We start from the raw sequence: 22,567 nt of genomic DNA on the forward strand, positions 1-22,567 counted from the left end.
AATGCACAGACAATGATAGTGGAGCTGGGCCCACCACCTGTTGCAAGGGATAGGCACTGGGGGGCTTTTGCCCATGGGGTGGCTGCTCCCTGGTGGCAGATGGATGGCCTGTTTCATTAAATACTCAGGCCGTTTATAGGCGACAAGGTTTTTTTTCCTCTCTTACAATCGGATATAGGTGGAGATAGGCATAAGCCTAATTATGACCAGCGAGTCGTTATGCAAATCGAAGCCACTACAGGTGAACTACGGTGCGTGCGCGGGTCGGGACAAGGTATAACAACACCTGATACTGAGCTCCGTTAATCAATGTTCCTCTTGTATGATGGGAAAGGCAGCAGACTTAAGCAAGTTTGACAAAGGCCAAATTGTAATCGCCAGACGACTGGGTCAGAGCATATGCGAAATGGCACGGCTGGTGGAATGCTCACGGTCAGCCGTGGTTTGGACCTTCCGAAAGTGGTCCGAGGAGGGGGAACCCACGAACCGCCAGCATGGTTGGACGGCCACGGCTCATCGATGCTCGAGGTGAATGAAGGCGGCGACTGTGGCCCAACTCGCCGGTAATTGGAATGCTGGTGACGGGAGTAATGTGTCACAACACACACACAGTACATCGAACCCTGCTTAAAATGGGGCTGCATAGCCGCAGTCTGCGCGAGTAGCACAGTGGTATTGTCACCGTCCTCCCCACACCGGGTGGAAAATGCCCAGGTTCGAATCCTGTCGATGACGCAAGGAACTTTAATGGGCTTTTTTCACTCCACGGCTGAGTTAGTCGGTCACAGGCGTAGATAGCAAGGTTTTCCCCGAGAAACTGGGGTTTTTCGTCCAGCATAGAACCTACACAATTAACAGACATAAGACACAGCAAGGCAGATGAATTTAATTATTCGGGTGATCTAAATATAATAGTTTTGCATAGCTGTAGGGCCGCTCCGAGTGCCCATGCTAACCACGGTTCACCAGCAACAGTGTCTACAATGGGCATGCAAGCATCAAAACTGGACCTTGAGTGATTGGAAGAATGTCGTCTGGTCCGATGAAACACGTTTTCTGTTGCACCATGTGGACGGTACGAGTGAGTCATTTACCTGGGAAAGTGATGGTGCCTGGATGCGCCATGGGACAAAAACAAGCTGGTGTGCGGCAGTGTTATGTTTTGGGCGAGTTCTGCTGGGATACCCTGGATCCAGTCATCCATGTGCCGGGCACTTTGACTTCTACCACCTAACTATGCCAATGCCTGATGGCGATCTGTACCGGACTCCCTTGCCTAGTACCTTTACTCCCTTTCCCTTGGCGGGGCGAGGAGACAGTTTTGTCTCCTCCCCTGCCAACCCTTATTCTTTTCCTGGTGGGGCACGGGCCTGCCTTACTGAACATCGTGGGATCGCCTTCTCTGTCGTCCCCATACTTCTGCCTTTTCCACCCAGCCTTCAGTCTCCCTCCCCTACTCTGCCTAATACGCCAGCGTACAGCCCACACAAAACTGCAAAAGCTTAATTTCGTCCAAATTAAACAACATAAACCTCATTTGGCTTTTCTAATTCCAGCGCCCACCCTTACAGAGTTTTTTTAAGGCCCTAATCACTGAAATATCAGGAAGCTAGGTGGCAGGGACTGCCAGAGTAAAAATTTCAAACAAAAGTGTACCTGGTCTGCCTCAACGAGGCGAAGTGTGGGCAACGTTGGGCCTCAGTAGGGGTTCAGCGGCTAAACGGCCAGACGAACAACGATACATACACTACACATATACAAAATCCACACACTTTTAAATTTCCGGCCTTCCCAGTGAACTGGTACACCAACAACGAAAGCAACGCGGTGCCGCTAGACATCAATACACTTTACACTTTATCTAAACATCATTGATGACTAGGTACATCCGTTCATGGTAACGGTCTTCCCCTTTGGCGGTGCCGTCTTTCAGCAGGATAAAGCGCCATGCCACACCGCCCGAATTGTTCGAGACTGGTTCGTGGAACATGAGGAAGATTTCCAGGTATTGCCCTGGCCTCCAAATTCCCCAGACATCAATCCCATCGAACATCTGTGGTTTGTGTTGGAACAGCAACTCCGATCTGCGGCATCTCAACCACGGACTTTACAGGAGTTAAAGGATCTGCTGGTTACGTGTTGGTACCAGATACCACAAGACACATTTTGAAATCTTGTAGCGTCCGCGGCTCGCCGGGTAGGTTTTGGCTGCTCCACGTGCAGCCAAAATAGCTCGTTTTGGCTGCACATGGAGGACCAACATAATATTAGGTAGGTGGTCATAATGTTTTGGCTCATCGGTGTATGGTGTTATATACGTAGTGCATGGTCTTATCTTGCGCTTCTGTTGTTACACGCGGTCGTCATGATCGTGGTTTGTCCTGTAAACTGCCAGCCTCCTTGAATCACCGTTCTACCACTTTCAGGAATCTTCTACAGCGGTCTATCTCATTCAAGAATCTTCTACAGTGCTCTGTAGAAGATTCTTGAATGTCAGAGTAAAAATTTCAAACAACAGTGTACCTGGTCTGCCTCCACGAGGCGAAGTGTGGGCAACGTTGGGCCTCAGTAGGAATTTCTTAAATATTATTTAAAGCTTATTTTATTTTATTTTTATACATACCGGTAATAGAAAATATTTTAATAAAAATTCTGAAAATTAGGTAAAATGAAACGTGATTCCAAATTTTTAGGCGGTAGTGTCATTCTTTTTAATTCTTTTATTTTTCTCTTCCGGTGTAAATATAGGTCTAAATGAAACCATTTCCTTCTCCCACGTTTGGAAGCATTTCTTGAACTGATTTGTTGATATTCATTTTGGTTTCCTCCACGTGCTGGACTCCAATCAAATACACAAATTTTTCCTTAGTTTTGATACTTCGGAATAGAAATAAGTTATACTGAACCAAACATAGATGAACAAGGTAGATGTTATATTTTTTGATTTGGCTCTATCAAATTTTCTTCTATTCCAAAGTAACAAAACCTCGCGAAAGGCACGCATTTTTGGAAGAGGTCTAGCAGCGTGTAATATCCAAAACACTTAAACTACACCTTGCAATATCCAAAAACACTTAAATTTGGATGTTTTCCTCACATGTCAACTAATGTTGTTGCCTTGTTGCTCAGAATTCAGAGTTTTTCCAGCTTTAAGAGTATTTTAATATAAAAATTAAGACCCTCGTGGAAAGCGCAGTGGCTATAATAACCATCCTCTCGCGCTGGCTAGAAAAGTTCTGAGTTCGAAACTTGTCAATGATACGAGGAACTTCTATCGCTTTTTTCACAACTTGGCTGAGTAAGTTAGTCTCGGAAAGGTCGTGTGGTAGTTTCTCCTGAAAATTCGAGTTTTTTTGTGAAGCAAACCAATCGAAGAACCCGGGCAGTTACAGCGACAGTATCCCAATGCATTATATCCTTAGTTGCTTTGGCATTTAACACGTGCCTAACTTAACCTAGTTATTGTATATACGAGACTCAACAGTATTGGTTTCTTTATAGGGGCCTATGAAACAAAATGCTACGATGACATCGGCTGCTTTCCCCTCACAGATGATTTTATCAGTATAACGAAAAGGCCATTCAATCCGCCTCCAAATGATCGGACATTGATCAATACTAAATGTCTCCTCTACAGTAGGGAGAATCCCAAGCAAGGCTATCGCCTACTGTCTACTGAAGAATCGATGAATGATGCACCAGTGGATCCTACGAGATTAACCATATTCATTGTCCATGGATTTATGGACAGTGAAATTTTTGGGCCTTGGATGTTGGTAGGTTTCGACGTTATAATTATAATTTATTTCGAGGTTTAGTTGATCGATAGTTGAAAGCATTCAGAAAGAGTACTTAATTATTTTTTCACCGTATACATATAAAAATAAATATATAAGTGATAAAATGTAAATAGAAGAGTATTTCAAATGAAAGAAACTAGTAAATTTGTAATGTAAATTTAAATTTACATTTTAAGTTAAAATTTTAAGATCGTACGAGAAAGATTTTATCCACAGTGCTCTTCATTTACTCAGTTACATTAATAAATTGCATAATTATAAGCGATCACATCAGATATTATAGATTACGTCACACTTTTCTTGCAAATTTTGTTATTTTTGTAGGCTCTGAAAGATGCTCTTCTACTTTCTGGCGATTATACCGTCGGCATAGTGGATTGGAGTGGAGGCAACATGCCTCCATATTATCAAGCTACTGCTAATACTAGAGTTGTTGGAGCAGAAATATCATATTGGATTGACTTACTTAACGTAAGTACAGAATTGGTAGTTTAGGAAACTTTATCACTGATATATTTGTCCATGGATTGGAAACTGTTTATCTGCATCATGGACTCACACGTGACATCATTGATGGGTTTCTTTAAAATAGCATTTGTATTACGGTTTAACCTTTAAGTTCGTATTCAACGATATGTAACACTATCGTACTAGTCAAAATTTTATTTATAAATTTTACTAGTTGCTTAAAATTTAAATAAAAATATTTTCACATGCAACTTAAGTTCTCTGCGCTTTTCTTAGAAATACCGTGGGATTCAACCAGAAAATTGTCATGTCATTGGTCACAGCCTAGGATCCCACATCGCTGGCTATGTTGGAGCTCGACAGAGAAAGAACCAAACTGAGGGTAAGTACAAGAGATAATTTAAACGAATTATACAAGGCGGGCAGGGAAACGGGCGATTTTAAAATCTGGTTTCCTGAATACCGGTGTGGTGAAGAAGATTGCGTCAATCGACATACTCTTGTTCACATCGTGCCTTTTAGTAACCATGGCATGGTGCCCAACGTGCTTTTGCCGTCAAGGAATTTTACAAAAACAAACATTTACTAGGCCGCTCAACGTTTATTTCGCGTTCATATTAAAGTTAAGCGTCAAGATCCTGTTCCGTCTGTTTATGCCATGGGTGCGTAATTTTGAAGAAACTGGTTCTTCTCTCAGAAAGATCCCCCAGATGGAATAAGAGGCACCGGTACACTAAAAAGCATCGTAACTGTCAGGACCGCTCTCACACAGAGTCAAAAGCGTTCTGCACGACGACATGCACTGTCGTTGAACTAATCCATTAAGAGTATACGACGAATATTGCACCAGGATTTAAATTTCCATCCTTAAAATGTACAGGAACTACAAGAATTAAAACCTCGTGTTCTCTTTACCAGTAAAAATTTTTGGCAAGAAACGCTAACTCAAATGGATCTTGATGAAGACTTTATTCGCAATCTATGGATGTCTGATGAAGCTCATTTTCATCTAAACGGTTTTGTGAATAAATAAAACTTTCGTTATTCGTCGGAAGAAAACCCTCATCAAGTCCATCATCAACCATTATACAATGATCGGACAACAGCGTGGTGTGCAATTTCATCTCACGGCATTACGGACTCATATAACAACATTATGGCTATGTTAACATAATTGCAACTTTCTTGATTGATGAACTAGCCACTAGGTTTCGTCAAGTTAATGAGGCCAATTGGTTTCAACAAGATGGCGCAACGTCTCACAATGTCAGGATGTCAATGGACGCCCTACTACTGCTTATCCATAACTACATCATCTCCAGGAATGGTGACGTTTCTTGGCCTCTAAAGTCCCCAGACCTGTCAGCATGTACTTTTTTTGGGGACTCTTAAAAAGCAAGGTGTACTCTCATCTCCCATACAATACTGAAGAGCTGAAAGAATTTCTTTGGAGATGTTCCTAAGATCAGAAGAATGCTGGCGCAGAGACAGTGGTCACCTCTAGTATATCATCTTCAAAAAATAAACGGCATATTATTAATTTGGCAAATGCACATTCCTTATTTAATTTATTGAGTTTTTAAAATCACCCGTTTCCTTGCCTCACCCTGTACATTGCGTTTCCAGATGTATCTAAAACGTGAATCTCCATTTTTCAAAAATACTTCGAATAGTAATGATGTCGTTGACTTCTTGGGTTTCTTTACTTCTTGTAGGTGATGCTGTCAGTCAACAAGGCGGAAGAGGCTTAGGTCGAATTACTGGTGGGTACATGTGGTGAAATTTAATACTCTGGATTAAACCTCATATTTACTCTTAATAACTTTTAATATCTGGCGTTTCTGTGGTTTGTTTCTGAATTATTTCATAGCTATTTAATAGAAAATTGTTTTAAAATAAAAAGTAAAAACTGTTTTAAAATATTATAGTAAAACAAACAAAAATTTCTTTAAAAAATCTGTTCAACGGCGATGTTTACCTGCGAATATTATTCTTCTTTATGCGCAGCTCGTATTTTAATTTAAATAAAAAAAAGTTGCTGTGAAATTTAAATAAATCGTATTATTGAAATATTCTTGAAAACTCTTAAAAACAGACTAATGAAATCACTAATTAGCGGTTACAATCAATACAACCAAATCATTTGAAATTAAATTTAAACGGAGAAGTTTCAAAATTAAACTGAAAGAAAATGATTGATATTGATTCAATGTAAACAATCACCGACATCGATTTCTTTCTCTTTCTCTCTCTCTCTCTTTAAGAGCTGTCCTTTCTATTTTGTCTTTCCTAATTTAGACTCAGGGAAGGGGGATGCTCATATAGGACAAGTTTGGCCCTCTCCAGCCTACTAGATTTTGAATAGTTTGTTTTTTTTTTTCTCATTATTAAGATAATTGTTGGCTGATTCCGATTAGTTTGTCTCATTTTGCAGCTCCTATTTGTAGGACGACCCATGTAGATCCTACCTCAAAGATTCAGCCCATTGTATATATATCCCTTACGCGTACCTGATCAAAGCTCCTAGTGAAGAGATCTTAAGAATTATTCCAGTCTCATAGGATTTAAACTCAGGCCTGTACAAATTAGTAACAAGTGGCGAGAACACCACACTGTCTTTGAGGATTCCCCCCACCAAAGAAAACAACTATATCGGCATATTTAAAATAATTTGTCTTAAATGGTTGACTTCCTAGTTTGTGGGGTGAAACGCCTGGCTTTTCACGATGAAAATCACGCGGCCATCTAATTCGGCCCGGCAGGAATAAAATCTCACACGTTCAGTCAGACTGGAATTTAAAAGAAAAAAAAAAAAAACCGGATTTCAATCAAAAATAATTTTGGTAATTTGATCATATTTTATTTCTAATTTTCTTGGAAACAATTCTGATCTGCCAGCATGCTTCCTCCTTATTCATTCAATTTCCTTTTATAAAATGAAAAATTCCTTTAATAAAGACTTATTTTCCAACACAATCCTTTTCTCAATGTACTGATTACAAACTGTCTATTTTAATATTTCTAAATGTACTCACAAACAAAAGAAGGACAAATGATAAAGCCTTTGAAAAAAAACAAAAACAAAAAACATTCTGCATCAATGTATGCTAGGGCATCATTTGATTCCGATGAGGGCTGTCTAACGTGGAGTTCGTATACCTTCCATTTTTTTTTTTTATCAACGCTAGTTATGCGATAACAGTCTCGAAGATGACGTCATTAATGAATCCTTGACCTTCTAAACCCACTGGATTAATGCGTGACTATTAATGCTTGAAGGGATTAAAAAGTTCCGCTGATTTCAAAGTATAAGATAACAAGACCCTTTTTTGTATCTGTATCTCTCAAGATCTCTAATATCAAGATTGTTTCTAAATGTTGATGACAACAAATCATTAAAAACTGTAGGGCTACAGGGAAATGCATTATTTCGGTATGTTAGAATGTTAGTCCGTTTTTCAGTTCTCGGCTGAGAGTTGCATGCTTTTTAACTCCAGGAATCTCTATTTTTTCTTCCAAAAAACAGGCAAACAGACCGAAGAATATATGCTATTACAGACATTAATGTAGTGATGTCTCTGTCTTAGTTGCATTTGCATTTACCATACACAACACCATTGCAAGCTGAAGCGGAATGACCGCAAGATGGCTTTTGGAAATATCTTGGAAGGCAGCGATTGCCAGGTTAAAGACTGCACAATCGCCTCATTTTCTCGATGGCCCAAAAGGGTGCCGCACAGTAAAGAACTTTTTTATTGTAAACATCACAGCTCAATATTTAGGACAAAATTCTTGTCCTTGCAAATTAACTGCTTGCACTGCTCTCCAAAAATGTATTCGAACTCCCGTTTCCATAGTCCACCCAACTGCCAGAGATGAACAATGACTCAGGCCAGTATGTAAGGAAGGCGTATGAGCCACACAAGTTAGTTCTTTTCGTCATGGTGCCTAGAGTCGAGTTCGAGAGGTGTGTTATTGCCAGATGTCACATTGCTGGCTTGACGATTCGTGCAATTACTGACTGCTTACACCGCCCAACGTCGATCGTCAGTAATGTTATCATGAAATGAAAGGGTGATTGCACTAGCAACGCACAGGAAGACCATGGAAGCTCATTTTCAAAGAATACCCGGAAGGATATACGCCAATCTCATCAGATATCCCTGCAAAATCATCAACTAGGCGCTTAGGTTGAAGTCTGTACGAACGCGCTAAGTACAGATTCCATAGTCAGTGTTAAGCACCAAAGCAACTAAGGCACATCAAGGCCACTAACCTGAGACTAAGCCCTTATTGTGTCTTACTATTTTTTGGAGAGCTCTCATGGTAGCGCAATTATCGTCGTCCTACACTGGTTGAAAATGTCTTACGCATTTTAAACCAAGAGGATAATTTCCCATGCCATAAGACTGGTGCTGCTCGGGTATAGCCGATGGATATGAATGTGCGGAAGTTGAAATGGCCGGTGCGGAATCCTGTTTGAACTTTATGGAACACCTATTGGATGAACTGGAACGTCGAGAGTGGACCAACATGTCCCGCTATAGGCGCACCCACGGGGTCGGATAAAATCCTCAAGAACATTTTATTATATTATTAGGTGGGTTCGCATATACAGGGTGTCTCGAAAATATTGGGGAGGTAGGTAACATCTAAAGGAATGTGAATCGCATAGGAACCCATAACCGGAAATGTCACCGTAAATCGGTAGACGGCGCTGTTCATCAGTTCGCGAGAGGGAAAATTTCTGGTTTACTCATTCAAGTGGTAGTCGCTGCACGAAAAGCATTCATCGATATACGAACTATGAGCTGGCAGACATGCATCTAGTGTATGGATTAGCAGAGGGCAATGGACGAGCCGCTCAACGAATTTATGGAGAACGCTTCCCAGACAGACATGTACCGGACCACCGTTTGTTTGCGCATGTGCACCAAAATTTGTGCGATTATGGCTCATTTAGAGGTAACAGGAGTAGTGCAGGCAGACCACGTTCGATGCGAACTGCCGCCATGGAAGAAAGTGTGTTGAATGCCGTCCAGAATAATCCTACTACCACCACACGTGCCATTGCCTCTGCCTTAGGAGTGTCTCGTTGCAGTGTACAGCGTGTCTGGCACGACGATTCCTTAAACCCCTTTCATCTCCAAAGGGTTCAGTTACTGCTCCTCCCAAGATCATCCTGCACGTGTGGCTTTTGCGCAGTGGTTTCTCCAAGAAAGTGTTCAAGACTTGAATTTTCCAGCCTATGTTTTGTTCACGGATGAGGCTTATTTCACTCGGGAAGGCTTATTAAATCAGCACAATGCTCATGTGTGGGCTCAGGTCAACCCACACAGTGTGCGCCCCCATGCGGCACAACCTCGCTTCGCAATAAATGTGTGGGCAGGTATGGTCGGTGACTGCTTAGTCGGCTCATACCTGTTACCATCTCGCATGAACTCCGCTAAATATAGAATCTTTCTTGAACAAGTTCTACCAGGGTTACTTGACGATGTTCCAGCAAATGTGATACGCAACATTTGGTTTCAACATGACGGGGCGCCTGACCATTATGGAAGGTGTGTTCGTGACCATTTGAACAGGCATTTTGGGCGTCGATGGATTGGCCGTGGTGGACCCGTTGCCTGGCCCCACGCTCACCTGATTTATCGAGCCTTCATTTCTTTCTGTGGAGGGGGCCCTCGAATCTATCGTGTATGAATCGCCTGTGGAGACGGAAATGGATCTCGTGGCGAGACTCGTCTGCGCTGCTGCTACTGTCAAAGAAACTCCAGGTGTGTTCGACCGTGTGTTCCCCAATCCATGCTGCGTCGGTGTGTCACGCATGCATCGCGTCTCATGGTGGAACCTTCGAGCATCTGTTGTAACATCATGAAATGCATCCATCTCGTACTCCATTGTTAATATTATGTCAAATAAATGTTTGCCACTAATTACTGTCTTGTGTCATTTCTGCTTCTTGTGCCTCTGCTACTACTTTCCCGTGACGTTTCCGGTTATGGGTTCCTATGCGATTCGCATTCCTTTAGATGTTACCTACCTCCCCTAAACGTTTGTACCAATATTTTTGAGACACCCTGTATATATATATATATATATATATTTTTTTTTTTTTTTTATTATTATTTTTTTTTTTTTCCAAGGTGGGTTTGGGAGGATGGGGACTTCTATCTACGGAAGTAGGCGACCGTGATGAAGAACTGAAACTGACGTATGTTCCAATACTTTTTTTTGGAGGGCTCTCATGGTAGCACAATTATCGTTTTCAACTTACACTGGTTGAAAAGGTCTCAGTTCGAATCCTTTCAATGAAGTGAAAAATTTTCGTGGATTTTTTCCACAGTGTAACTAAGATTAGGGGTTGTATAGCAAACGCGACTTTTGAGTTTTTGGTCCAGCAAACCATTTGAAGAATACGCAATTACAGACACAATATACTGACGCCTAATAGCTTAGTTGATTAACACACACTAACACCTAACATAACCTACATTTTTTTGGAGGGTAGAGTATAATCTGTTTCATAACACATCATGTCACTGTTATATTTTGGAATAATTAATTTTTTTGGACATACTGTATTTATTTTAAATTTAGTAGATTTTTACAAATTAACACAGAAAACCTTGGTTCAATCATATCCCGATTTTATAGGGATCATTTTATAATAATATTATAAGCTATAATAATATAATACGGGCTATAATAATATAGTCTGGTGGAAAAGACCAAAATTCGAATCCTATTAGTGACGCGAGGAATTTTTACCAGCCTTTTTCACAAGGTAGCTGAGTTAGTTGGCCTCACTTGAGATTAGCATGGTGTTTTCTCCCGGAAATTCCGATTTTTTATCTAGCAAACAGCAAAGCGACGATACACATAATTTATAGACATATATATACGGCGCAATATGGCCTAAATTGCTGATGTGCTTAAAATCCAACAACTAATTACGTGTATCTTTCAGTCTGTTTGCCTGTTCATTGGACAAAAAACCCGAGGTTTCGGGAGATTAAATCATGCAATCCTTGCTCGAGACGACAAACTCATCCCCACTGTGAAAAAAGGCCAATAAAAAACTTCTGCTGTAGCGACAGGATCGAACCTACTCATTTCCCCACAGGGTGGGTAGGAAGCTAACCGCAACCACCAAGCCAGCCACAAGGGCAAAGCTATGATCATTTAAAATTTTTCTAATGAAAGAATGGATTTCCTTTCTTTCATTAGGAAACGCATCTAATGTTAATAAATTCATATACAATAACATGTAACGTGTAATTTTCAGAATCAGAGAATTGATATCTTTCAAAAACTGTACCGATGTTCCCAAAAGTTCAAAACTTTTACTAAGCATTCACTCTAATCTAAGCGCAGTTCAGAGTATTATTGCTATAGATAGAACATGTTACATAGTTTTTAAGGTCATAACACCGGCGGTTTCCTAAAATGTCCCGATTCTCCTACCCGCTTAGGATCGTTCGAAGATCGGTAGTTAAGAGACAATTTCGGGAGTAAGTATGTGTTGAGCGCCAAAACAACTAACGCTATGAGGATTCGAAGAAACACCCGAGTTTCCTGGAGGAAAAACCATACAGATCTTGCCTGAGATCGGCTAATTCTGCGAGGTTGCGAAAACAGCTCATAAAAATTCCCGGAGTCATCGACAGGATTCGAACTCACACCTTTTCAATCAGGTGTGATTTGACCACCACGGCGCTAACGGCGATTACCCAATAATTTTGGAGATCAATTTTGGTGATTAGGACAATAAACATTTGAATTGTAATTTTGGTATACTGTAATTTGAAATTCACGAAATTATATACGTAATTTTTTTTTTCATTTTAGGCTTGGATCCAGCTGCTCCATACTTCAGTGGAATGCCAAAAACAGTTCGTCTAGACGACGAGGATGCTCTGTTTGTAGATGTTATACACAGTGACAGCAGTACCCTTGGTAAGAAACCCACTATTGTCAATTATCGTAGATATAGTAATTTATAAGCCACCTGGTTTAATTGATTCGATTGGTAGATTCAGTAGGTTTCGGACATCACACAAGCCGAAAAAAGATAGTGCATAAAATCTACAGAAGCCTAAGATAACGAAAATTATTCAAACCACAGTACTTCGTTGTTTAAAACCGTTACAAAAGAAAATTACGCGGCATCAGGACACAAAGCTGTTCTAGGAACTTTCAAGTGGAACGTACAATACAAGATTTCATGATGGATAAAATCTAATGCCTTAGAACAACCATTATACGTTCAAGTATTTGTAAACTTTTCTATTCAACACGGACTAAGACTATGCTGATGCTCATGTTAATCTCCCACACTTTCTCGTCCACAAGGTTCCTCTTGTTTGTTGTATGTTATTTGGTTTTTAGGAGCATTAGCAACTAAGGCCATATTGCTCCGGAATATGCGGTGGTCATTCCCTGACCTTTCCACATTCTCCATATTTGGTGGTGACGGGCTCGAATCGCGGTCTAATCAAGAAGCGTGTGTTACGCACTGCTGCTCCTTCCCACCTGGCTACGGAGGCGCCAAGGTTCCTCTTAAAACTCTCTCTTTTTCTCGATCTGCTGCCATATCTTATGGAACGATCAAGACAGTGCCCTTTCTTCAACAAAATCAAACCTTATCTCTAATTACTGCCCTAATACACTAGGAAACATGATTTAAGTTCGGCCACAGTAGACTGAACTTAAATAACTTTTAAGTTCAGCCTACTTAAACAACTCTGGTGACCTCCCGCAGTCACCAAACCTCGGTCAAACTGAGCACCTGTGAAATGGGGAAACAACATCTTCGGACTAGAGATCTGCAAACTTCCAATTTGCAAAACCTGTGGGAAGTAACTGAGTCAAAAAGGACCAGCATTTATGTGACATGCTTTTAACAACTTGATTTCCTGCCACGACGAATCCAGGCTGTTCCGAGGGTAAAAGATTAGTTGTTAGGTTGTTATACTAATAAAGCACCTTATAAATATTTAAAATTTTCATATTTTTTGAAACTGCAACTAATATATTTTTCTTTAAAAGAAAATACACAATTGTGAATTCAAAGTGATGGCAGTAAACATTTATTATAAGAAAATTTATATATATTTCTTTAAAGTGTCCATAATTAAGGCAATAGTGTAGAATCAACCTATTGCAATCGAAACAAACTTAAAAGTTTTCAATATTATTCCACAGGGTTTGGAATGCGGGATCCAGTTGGCCACGTGGATTTCTACCCCAATAATGGAGAGAAGCAACCAGGTTGCACAACTGACAAATTTATTAAATGGATAACAGATGGGTTAGTAGAAGGTAAGTAAGTTCCTAAATGATTTTTATGGTGTAGTTAGTGTTGCCAGGTAACAACCTTAGGAAAACCGCCAGACAGTTATCGCTTTCGTTTATCCGCAACTTCCAGTTCGCGTATTGGTGGTTATTGCTTCAAAATACATAGGTTTGCTGGATAACTTCCATGGAACTAAACTGAAAGTTCATTCAAAATAATAATCTACTAACTTAATTTAAACTGAAGCAGTTGAAATTTATTATTCTGGTTATATGCGGTCCTAGGTAGGGGATAAAGGGGCTACAATCTTCCCTATATGATTAAAATAATGTGTATTTTTATAATGATAATGATACATGATAATAATTATACATGATAATGAAAGCTTAATGATGTCCCTGAACACTGTTTTAGCCTCATCCACAGAAAATTCCGGGAATACCCCTGTGTGAAAATAATAAAGATTTAAAGAATGCAGTTGTGCCTAAGGTAACAATGGTTGATATTTTTATTAAAACTCCAAAAATCAGCTATAATGAAAACTGAATATAACTGGCCGGTATTTCCTCAATCTGTTTACAGGTTAGTAAGATCAAATACCAGACTGTCCTAGTAAAAATCGGTTACCTGGCAACCCTAGGTGTGGTTCAATAACATTCTTAAATTGAAGAATATATTGTTGTGGCGGTGTTCATTTTCTCCAGGTATTCGAAGACTTTCCAGCTGTGATCATCAAAGAGCTATTGATTTCTTCGAAGAGAGTATCAATTCTAACCAAAATCTTCCCTTGGCGTACGAATGCGAGTCATGGACAAAATTCATGGAAGGCGAGTGTACTAGCTGTGGTTCAGATGGATCAAGTTGTGCTATAATGGGTATGAGAGCCAACGAATGGGAAAAGTACAAAGAAGATGGCAGATACCGTAGCTTCTTCGTCTCAACGAGGGGACAGTCTCCTTACTTCGGTAAGTTTTTTTTTGCTTGATTCATTGATTTCACACGTTGCAAACACAAGTGCTTATATATGTGCCCTCGTGGGTTGCACAGTTGGTAAAATCACTGTCCTCTCCACACCGCGTGGAAAAGACACGAGTTCAAATTCCGTCAACAATGCGTAGAATTTTTATAGGTCTTTTTCACAACGTGGCTGAGTTAGTCGATCTCAGGAGAGGGTAGCATGGTTTTTCCTCCAGGAAACTCGAGTTTTTCGTCCATCAAACAGAAAATCGACCACAGAACACACGCAATTTACAAACATATTATATAAGACACAACATGGTCTAAATTTGCGATGCGCCTGAAACCCTACAACAAGCAACATGTAAGTAAACTAAATTAAAATTGTAAACCAAATTGAAGTTTAACACTATACGAATCCAGAATTTTAAATGGGCGGATTAGGAAACCGAGATTATATTATTTCTTAAAAGCATAAGTTCAAATTACTTTTGAAAGAATGGTGTAGAAATAATTTGCAACCAGTGGGTCAAGAGTATCTAGCGAACCTCAGTTTATTGATTTCATTTTGAGCAGTTACGGTAGCCAGAACGCTGTTCAGGTTCGTTATACTCATTCGTAATGCCATGTACAAGCATTCTCCGTGACAGCATAGTGGAGAGGTTTCTTCACTAGTTTGGAGAGGTCTGAGTTCGGTTCGATTCGCATCGATGACTTGAGGAATTTTTAGTCTTCTTTAATCCGGGCTCTATAACTTCGGGCTGATCTCAGGAGGAGAGTAGGATTTCCCCCCCTGTAAGTTAGTCTGGGTTTATAAAATTAATTTTTGGAAAAAAATTCGAAATTCCTTGGTTTTCACGGCTTCGAGCGCTTCGCTGGTTAAGATTTGTGTTTGCTTTATGGTTGTCCGTAGTGCCGGGGCTACAGCTTCTAAACTCAGACTCCCTCAGTTGAGGGATTATCAAAACACTACGTTCGTCTTTCGCCCACTGGAGTGCCTTGTAGCTCCACTTTGAAAATATGGAGCATCGACAACCGAATTCCTTCTTCTTTCCCAGGTATTTCCATTTATTCTTCATAAGGCGACCTTACCTTCAAGTTTATTCATTTTACCCTCTTAAAATTTTCATTTCAATATGTGTCAGCTTTATCCAATCAAAGAAACATACCGTCTCACTGGTGTTCAGGAAACGCCATACTGAAGTGAAAAAACGGTTACTTTTCTAAATGGTGAATTTTTATTTTATGATCATAAGATTATCGAGGCTGTAAAACTGAATTAAAATTTCTTTTTTTCAGAGCGACACTATCATGTCGTGATTAAAGTGGCTGAAGGCAGCGATTCGTCTGAACAGACAGGAAACATAGAAATTGAGGCTAATGGCAAGCTGAATGACAACAACTTTCAAGTCACGAAGTCGTAAGTAAAAGAAATAAATGTTACACTTTTTAATTTAAAATTGTGCTGCTAAATTAAAATTCTAAACATCCTTGCCAGGATGATGCAGCGGAAATTTAAGGTGGAGAGCTTTTAGACTTGTGGGCTTATAATTGGTCATTCCTTTTTATTTAAGAGAAAAGGAAGGAAATAGTGGCAGCTCTTTGGTGCTACAAAATATTTTGCCTCCTTTTCTACTTTGTAGCGGCCTAGTGAGCATTTCTATCGCTTGTAAAACTAGTCTGTAATTTTGAAAGTGATCCCTAACTATACTTGTCAAAACAATTAGGGGATCACGGTAAGCGCAAATGATGCTGGTGTAAATATGACATACATATTTCATGAAATTATTGAAGCCAAATTCCGATCAGTGTATGTTGAAAATGTTTCAAGCAACGCCACAGTGAACAGTAATTGCGGCTTTTATTGAACCATGACACATCAAAAAGAGAGTACTGTAAGTCTGTAGTAACAATTTTTGTCACTTTTCGGACAGCTTGCACACAGAAAAAGAGTTCAGTATCGTGTATGGTCCCCAGAAACCGATAGACATGTTTCGAACCTGGGATGCCTCCATAAAATCAGGATATCGATGATTTCTCGTAGAATCAGTCGCCCCTCTTGTGTAGCGATCTTTCCAAATTATTGTCACTGGACAGTCCGGACGAACTGCAATATGTCTTCAGAGAGCGCCCCAGATGTGCTCGATGGGATTCAGATCAGAGGATTAGGTAGGCATACGGACAACACCTTCATATTTCAGCATATTGTTGACTAGCTATGCTCTATGGGGTTGAGAGTTTTCATCCTCCATCAGAAAGAATTATTCGCATACACCACCAGTACTGGGAAGGATCATGGTTTCAGAATCTTACCTGTATACTTGTGTGCATCTTAGCTGTATATTTCCTGATAATGTGGAAGTCATTACGACCACAGAGACTAATGTCACCCCATACCAGCAATTCCCTTGCGCCGAACTGTATTTCTGCATGCACAGGATTGTTGTTTCGGATTTCTCTGTCACTACAAACTAGGACCGACCCGACGAAAATCCGAATATGCAGACTGTACTCACGTATGAAGACCACATGGCACCATTCCTCGTAATAGTCTTGCAATGTTTCATTGCTCACATTTTTCTTGCCTTATAACTTCGGGCACTCAATGGAACACACACCACAGGTCTCGCATAATGTCTATATCTGTGCAGACGATATTGGATGGCTTGGGTTCACACCCGTCCCTGTCGCTGCTGCAAATCATCCGGGTAGCTGGATAGCGTTCAAGTATTTATTGCCAAAGACAAGGAAGAGAGAGAGCTTTCCTCGGTATTGTTAATGATATAAGATACTGATCTGACTGTCTACGAACGGTCTTGGTTTCTTGGAAGCGATTCCACAACCTGCTGATGATACTTTGTAATACACCAAGCCATTCCTCAATTCGGCGTTATAACTGTCCTGACTCCAATCTCCCCATGATTCTCCAAGCAGTAGACTCGATCATTCGGGTAAATCCGTCTGAGATGACATTTTCATATGCTTCACTGCAATAATTGACAGGGGTGCTGTCTTTTTCAGCTGTAGTTGATGACACTCGTATGTTCGGTAGCTCTTCTTAATTTGCACGTTTAGTCAAAATTTGTTGGAGAACTTAGTAATTTACATCCGCACATCAGTCCGTGAACATGCGCTATAAACGGGGCCACAATGGATATTGGTACTTTTTTTGACCCCGATATTTTTAGACTTTTAGTTCTACATACTACTGCTTGTGTAGGAGGGGGCAATCGACCTCTTCTGGATCCGCCACTGTGGGAAAACCTAATAACACGGAGTGATACGCAATTATTTTGATACATCTTTTAAAAACTTGTTTGTTTTCTTAAAGCAAATCCTCCCATAGTCGTATTTCAAATACGGGATACATATAGTGTCAATCATAATTTTCGCAGTTTTACTTTTGTTGTCAACCAATACACTTATTCATAGGTAGATTTTTGAAAGTAATTCGTTGTGTTGAATTTCTTTTGGCTGAAACGACACGTACAAAGCACTATTAATAAGGAAAGTCGTTTCGAAACGGTATTCGTTATAACGGGATTTTACTCTATTTATATTTTTATACTAGGAAGATCTTTTTAATATCTCTGTGTTTAAGCTTTACAAATGTATATAGAACTTCATTGATCGGTAACTATACCGCCAGTCCCTTCATGGTGAAAAGACAAAAAAGCCAGAGAAGAGACGATTCGAAAATCTCAAGGGCGAAGAGTAGAATTCCAGCATTTGTATTTATGTCTGTTATTACTACTGCTGTATGTATTTCAATATTTCAATATCGTTGTTCATACACCTTCCATGCCTCAAAATTTTAAGTACATTTATTTAGTTTTTTTTTTTTTTTAACTTTAGCGGCACAACATTCAAACCTGGTCAAACGTACAACTTTCTGGTTACTACGAGTAAGAATCTAGGAGAAATTAAGAGTCTTACCCTTACATGGAAAAGTTCTTCGCTTTTAATTTTCATCAAACATCCTCTGAAAATTGAATACGTCCAGATCCATCCTATGAATACCATCGAAGCCGGGTAAGTAAAACCTTCTTAAAATACACCGCGGTAATTTTCAGCAATGTACTTTACACCGCTTGTAAACTGTCAGAATTATTTTTGAATCTTAATCATGATTTCAATGCTGTAAATTGTAATTATAAATTTCCTGGAAACAGTGCCGATCACCTTGGACGAAATGCAAGATGGTTTTATGAAGGCGTTAGAACAGCGGTGGCAATGAGAAATTCTTAAACACTTTCCCAATTCTCCCGAAATGAATCCTTGGACCTTGATTTGTTTCATAGATAAGGAAGCCAATCAGAGGTCAACCTTTTTTGGACAAAGAGACTGTACGCGCTGTAATTACTCCCTCTTCAGTCTTCGATGAAACCAGACTGTTGATATTATCAGACGACTTCGCACATTTGGAATCGAATTCAACGAGTGGTCCTTTTTTATTTATTGTACTAGGCGATCCCAGTCAGCTTTCCCGGCAGCCCCGCCACTTATTTTCAATGTCACACATATACAACCATTCAACAAATTAATGTACAATTATCTTAGATTCCCTCACTGAGGGTAAATTTGTTTGCAATGTAATGTCCACGTCACAATGCAACGCCATGAAGGTATCTGAAACTACAAAAGTCCTAACATAAGGCTGTGAGGACCCCAGTGACCCAACTGACACTTGTAGGTCCACCACGAAGACTCAAAGTCATTAGCAGAAGTCCAATCCACGAAGACTCAAAGTCATTAGCAGAAGTCCAATCCACGAAGCTGAAGTCACAGCAAATCAGGAGATGTTGTCACAATGAGGAAATCAACTTTCTTCTCAAACCTAAGCAGTCTCAAAAGTACAGTAGTCAGCACTAACACCTTAACACCCTGATTACTTCTAGAGAATAAGCATAAAGTAATTGTAAATAAAGCTGTTTTTTTTTTTTTTCTGCCCTGTTGACACTACTTACTGAATAACTCCTGTATATATTGACCGATTTCGTATTATTAAAGTGTAAAAAAATTGAAATCAATTCCTTGTTGACAAAAAGATTCTGTTGCCCCTCCTTTTCAGCCCTTGCGCACAGTAATTCAAAAATAGTTTGCGTTCATAACTCATAATCGACGGATTCTTAACAGAAGTTGTATTAGTGAACTTCTTTCATTATTTCTTTCTCATTTAAGTTATTACTGGCATATACTTGAAGTAAAGATCCGCATTTCTATGGTTCCATATAATAAATAAAGGAAAAATCGTGGTACCTATAGAACAAATTTGCTAAATACAGTGTTTCAAAATTGCGCAAACAAATAAAGGTACATTCTACAACTAAAAATAGGAAAAAAGTTCCTATAAACAAGTCTCAAGTCTTTATTTCCCAGATATTAAACATTAATCATAAATTACGAAACTGTAAAACTAAACTAAAATACACCTTTGAAAGGAAATCATCTAAAGCAGTTGGCCAAAGTTACCTCCATTTGATTCAATGTGTAGCATTCAGCGCAACGAATCAATCATTCTCTATCATGTCTTATAATTTAAGGACTATTCTTAATGGTGTTAATAGTTTCCAAAATTCAATTTCTCAGCTCGTCTTTCGTGGTAATAGGCGTAGAAAAACTATGGATTACACCCAGAAGTCTTGGTGGTCACTGTTTTAGGCCAGTCCGACCAATCCATCGATTGTTGTACTTCTTATTTAGAAAGCCAGAAACATTTTGGAAAAAAGTGAGCTGGTGCATCGTTGTGAATAAATCACATCCTCTGCCAATTTTCAAGGGGGTTAGGTCCTCCAATAGTTCCCACAAACTGTTCCACAGAAAAATTCATTTCTGAAAGAAATGAAATTTTCTTCCATTCCTGAAAGCCTTGCGTAAAAAATAAGAACCATTAAAATTGTTTCTGAGAACACAGCATCAAACATTAAAGGGAAAAAAATGTGTAGATAATAAGTACTGACAATCGTATGTGGGTTTCCTTCGGTTCAGGTGTTTCAAAGGCTGAGAATTCCATTTCTTTCAAAACGTGATTCATGGTTGAGAAATTGAGGATCGCGTGTACATATCAAAAGGAGCCACTGGCAAGCATTTATATGTTTATTCATATCTTTGACAACAATTCTTGCACAAACATGCTGTGAAATAGTTACAATTGCTATTCATGGCCTTCATACGCTTGCAGATGAAATATTTATGATTCTTGACGATCTTCTACGTGTGGTAGGAGATACTTGTACAGCAAGAAGAATTTGCTCTTCCTCATTCACACTTCATCGAAATCTCCGTCTACCAGGTTTGCTTGTAATGGTTTCGGCATACCAGTTTCTCTAAATCGTCTTTCCACAGCAGCAATAGTTTCACTGTTCGGTATTCGCGGACTGGATTGAAAATATTTAGGCGTATCTACGAATAGTAGCTATGGAATTCTTATGAACCCTACCATAAATAAAGATCATATCAGTTAATTCAGCCATACTAGTTACTTACTCAATGAGTAATTGGTATGATTCACGTAGCTGAAAAATTCAACTATTCATGTCAGTGTTGGTACGCATGTTTTATTAATGTTTAAAGCCCGTTTTACGCAATTATATTTTTATGACTTAAATTTGAACAAAACCTTTACCAAATTACACGGTTTTGAATGAATTTATTAATGTTTAATAGCTCGGAAATAAAGTCTTTTGAAACATACATTTATAGGAACCCTTTTTCGTATATTTTTATTTGCAGACCATGCTTCTACATTTGTTCCGGGCAATTTGAAACACCCTGTATAACTGTGCTATCGAGACACCATTAGACCGGTGGATATAACGCGGCCCACCGGCTGAGGAAACATTAAACGATTCTAGGAGATAACACAGAGAAAACGGAAGCAGTTCCCCTCTCAGCTGGATAGCAAAACAGCATACGAACCATAATGTGGTAAACAATTTTTTTTTTTATTTCTTCATATACTCGTTGCTCAATAACTAACTCCAAATTTTTGTGCCAATTTCTTTATCTCCTGGGTAGCGCAGTTGGTATAATCACTATCCTCCCCACAGCGGAGGAAAAGACCTGAGTTCAAATCCCATCAATAACGTGAGGAATTTTCATGGGTGTTTTCATCACGTGGCTGAGTTAATCAGACGAGGGCAGCACAGTTTTTAATCCCTGAAACTCGGCTTTTCGTACAGCTAACAGCAAATCGACCACAGAACACACGAAATTTCGAGACATTATATTCGGCGCAATATGGTCTAAGTTACTTATGCGCCTAAAACTCTACAACAACCAATCAGCCAATGTCTTCCACAGAATTACCTCCACTCCGAAATAATTAAAATGTATTTTCTTAGAGTGAGCGCATGTTGAGATATATATATATGAATTTTTTTAAATGTTTAACTTAATTTTTGGATATCAGCGTATGTAGATTGCTGTAAAAACTGAAGTGTCCTGAGTTTTTACAACTAATCGAAAACCATTTTTTTCCCCAGTCTTTAGACCTTGCATGTAAGTAAACCATTTTATTTTATTTTTTGCTAGTTCGTCCAAGGAAGCGGAAGGAAGAACTTTCTGTGCAGTTCAACCTGGACTCATCCAGTCTGGTAAAACAGCTTCGTTCGTTCAGAGTTCTGAGTGTTACAGTGAATAACAACCCACCGACTTTGAGATCTGGTTAATATTCGATAATTAAAATGAAATAGAAAAAAAATAAAAAAACACAAATTTATTAAATTTTTTGATTAAAGAAAATATAAAAGCTATATATTGAAATCTCAACAAAATACAGATTAAAGATTCCATATAAGTGTTAACATTTTTAAAGCGTCCCATTTAAAAATTCATCTTATCCATTTTTCAGAATTTTTGAGAAACTAAAGATTAAATTAAATTTTCTGCATTATTTTTCTTGTTTTTTTAAGTTAACTTATAAAATTATTGCACCCGAACTAAATGATAATGCAGAAATAGAAATGTTTACCATCTTATTTGTAGAATAAGATGATACGATCTGTCAGGTTGGATTAGACAAATTATGAAGCATTAAATTCGG

The 22,567-nt window shown here is 39.1% G+C and overlaps 2 protein-coding genes across 2 annotated transcripts; both read left to right on the forward strand.

Moving 5' to 3' along the window:
* Positions 1 to 3,743: 3,743 nt before the first annotated feature.
* Positions 3,744 to 14,371, forward strand: LOC150086068 (pancreatic triacylglycerol lipase-like; the record flags this gene model as incomplete). Its single annotated transcript, XM_090374788.1, has 7 exons — positions 3,744 to 3,776; positions 4,125 to 4,271; positions 4,545 to 4,650; positions 5,984 to 6,031; positions 12,120 to 12,227; positions 13,476 to 13,592; positions 14,271 to 14,371. Coding segments are annotated over exons 1-7 (660 nt in total), but the record flags the coding sequence as incomplete, so codon positions are not given.
* A 3-nt stretch (positions 14,372 to 14,374) lies between these two features.
* On the forward strand, positions 14,375 to 22,171 carry LOC150086069 (uncharacterized). Its single transcript, XM_090373684.1, has 4 exons — positions 14,375 to 14,531; positions 15,823 to 15,943; positions 18,379 to 18,555; positions 22,057 to 22,171. The coding sequence occupies exons 1-4, from the start codon at positions 14,387 to 14,389 to the stop codon at positions 22,163 to 22,165; spliced, it is 552 nt and encodes a 183-aa protein (XP_090229810.1). The 5' UTR covers positions 14,375 to 14,386; the 3' UTR covers positions 22,166 to 22,171.
* Positions 22,172 to 22,567: the final 396 nt, after the last annotated feature.

This window comes from Mastigoproctus giganteus, chromosome 5 (genome assembly GCF_048544385.1).
Source record: "Mastigoproctus giganteus isolate SK-2022 chromosome 5, ASM4854438v1, whole genome shotgun sequence".
NCBI lineage: Eukaryota > Metazoa > Arthropoda > Arachnida > Uropygi > Thelyphonidae > Mastigoproctus > Mastigoproctus giganteus.

Coding starts and splice junctions, on each gene's coding strand:
- LOC150086069 (XM_090373684.1), top strand. CDS start 14,387: ATGGAAGGCGAGTGTACTAGCTGTGGTTCAGATGGATCAAGTTGTGCT. Junction 14,532..15,822: donor GGGACAGTCTCCTTACTTCG/GTAAGTTTTTTT, acceptor TCTTTTTTTCAG/AGCGACACTATCATGTCGTG. Junction 18,556..22,056: donor ATGAATACCATCGAAGCCGG/GTAAGTAAAACC, acceptor ATTTTTTGCTAG/TTCGTCCAAGGAAGCGGAAG.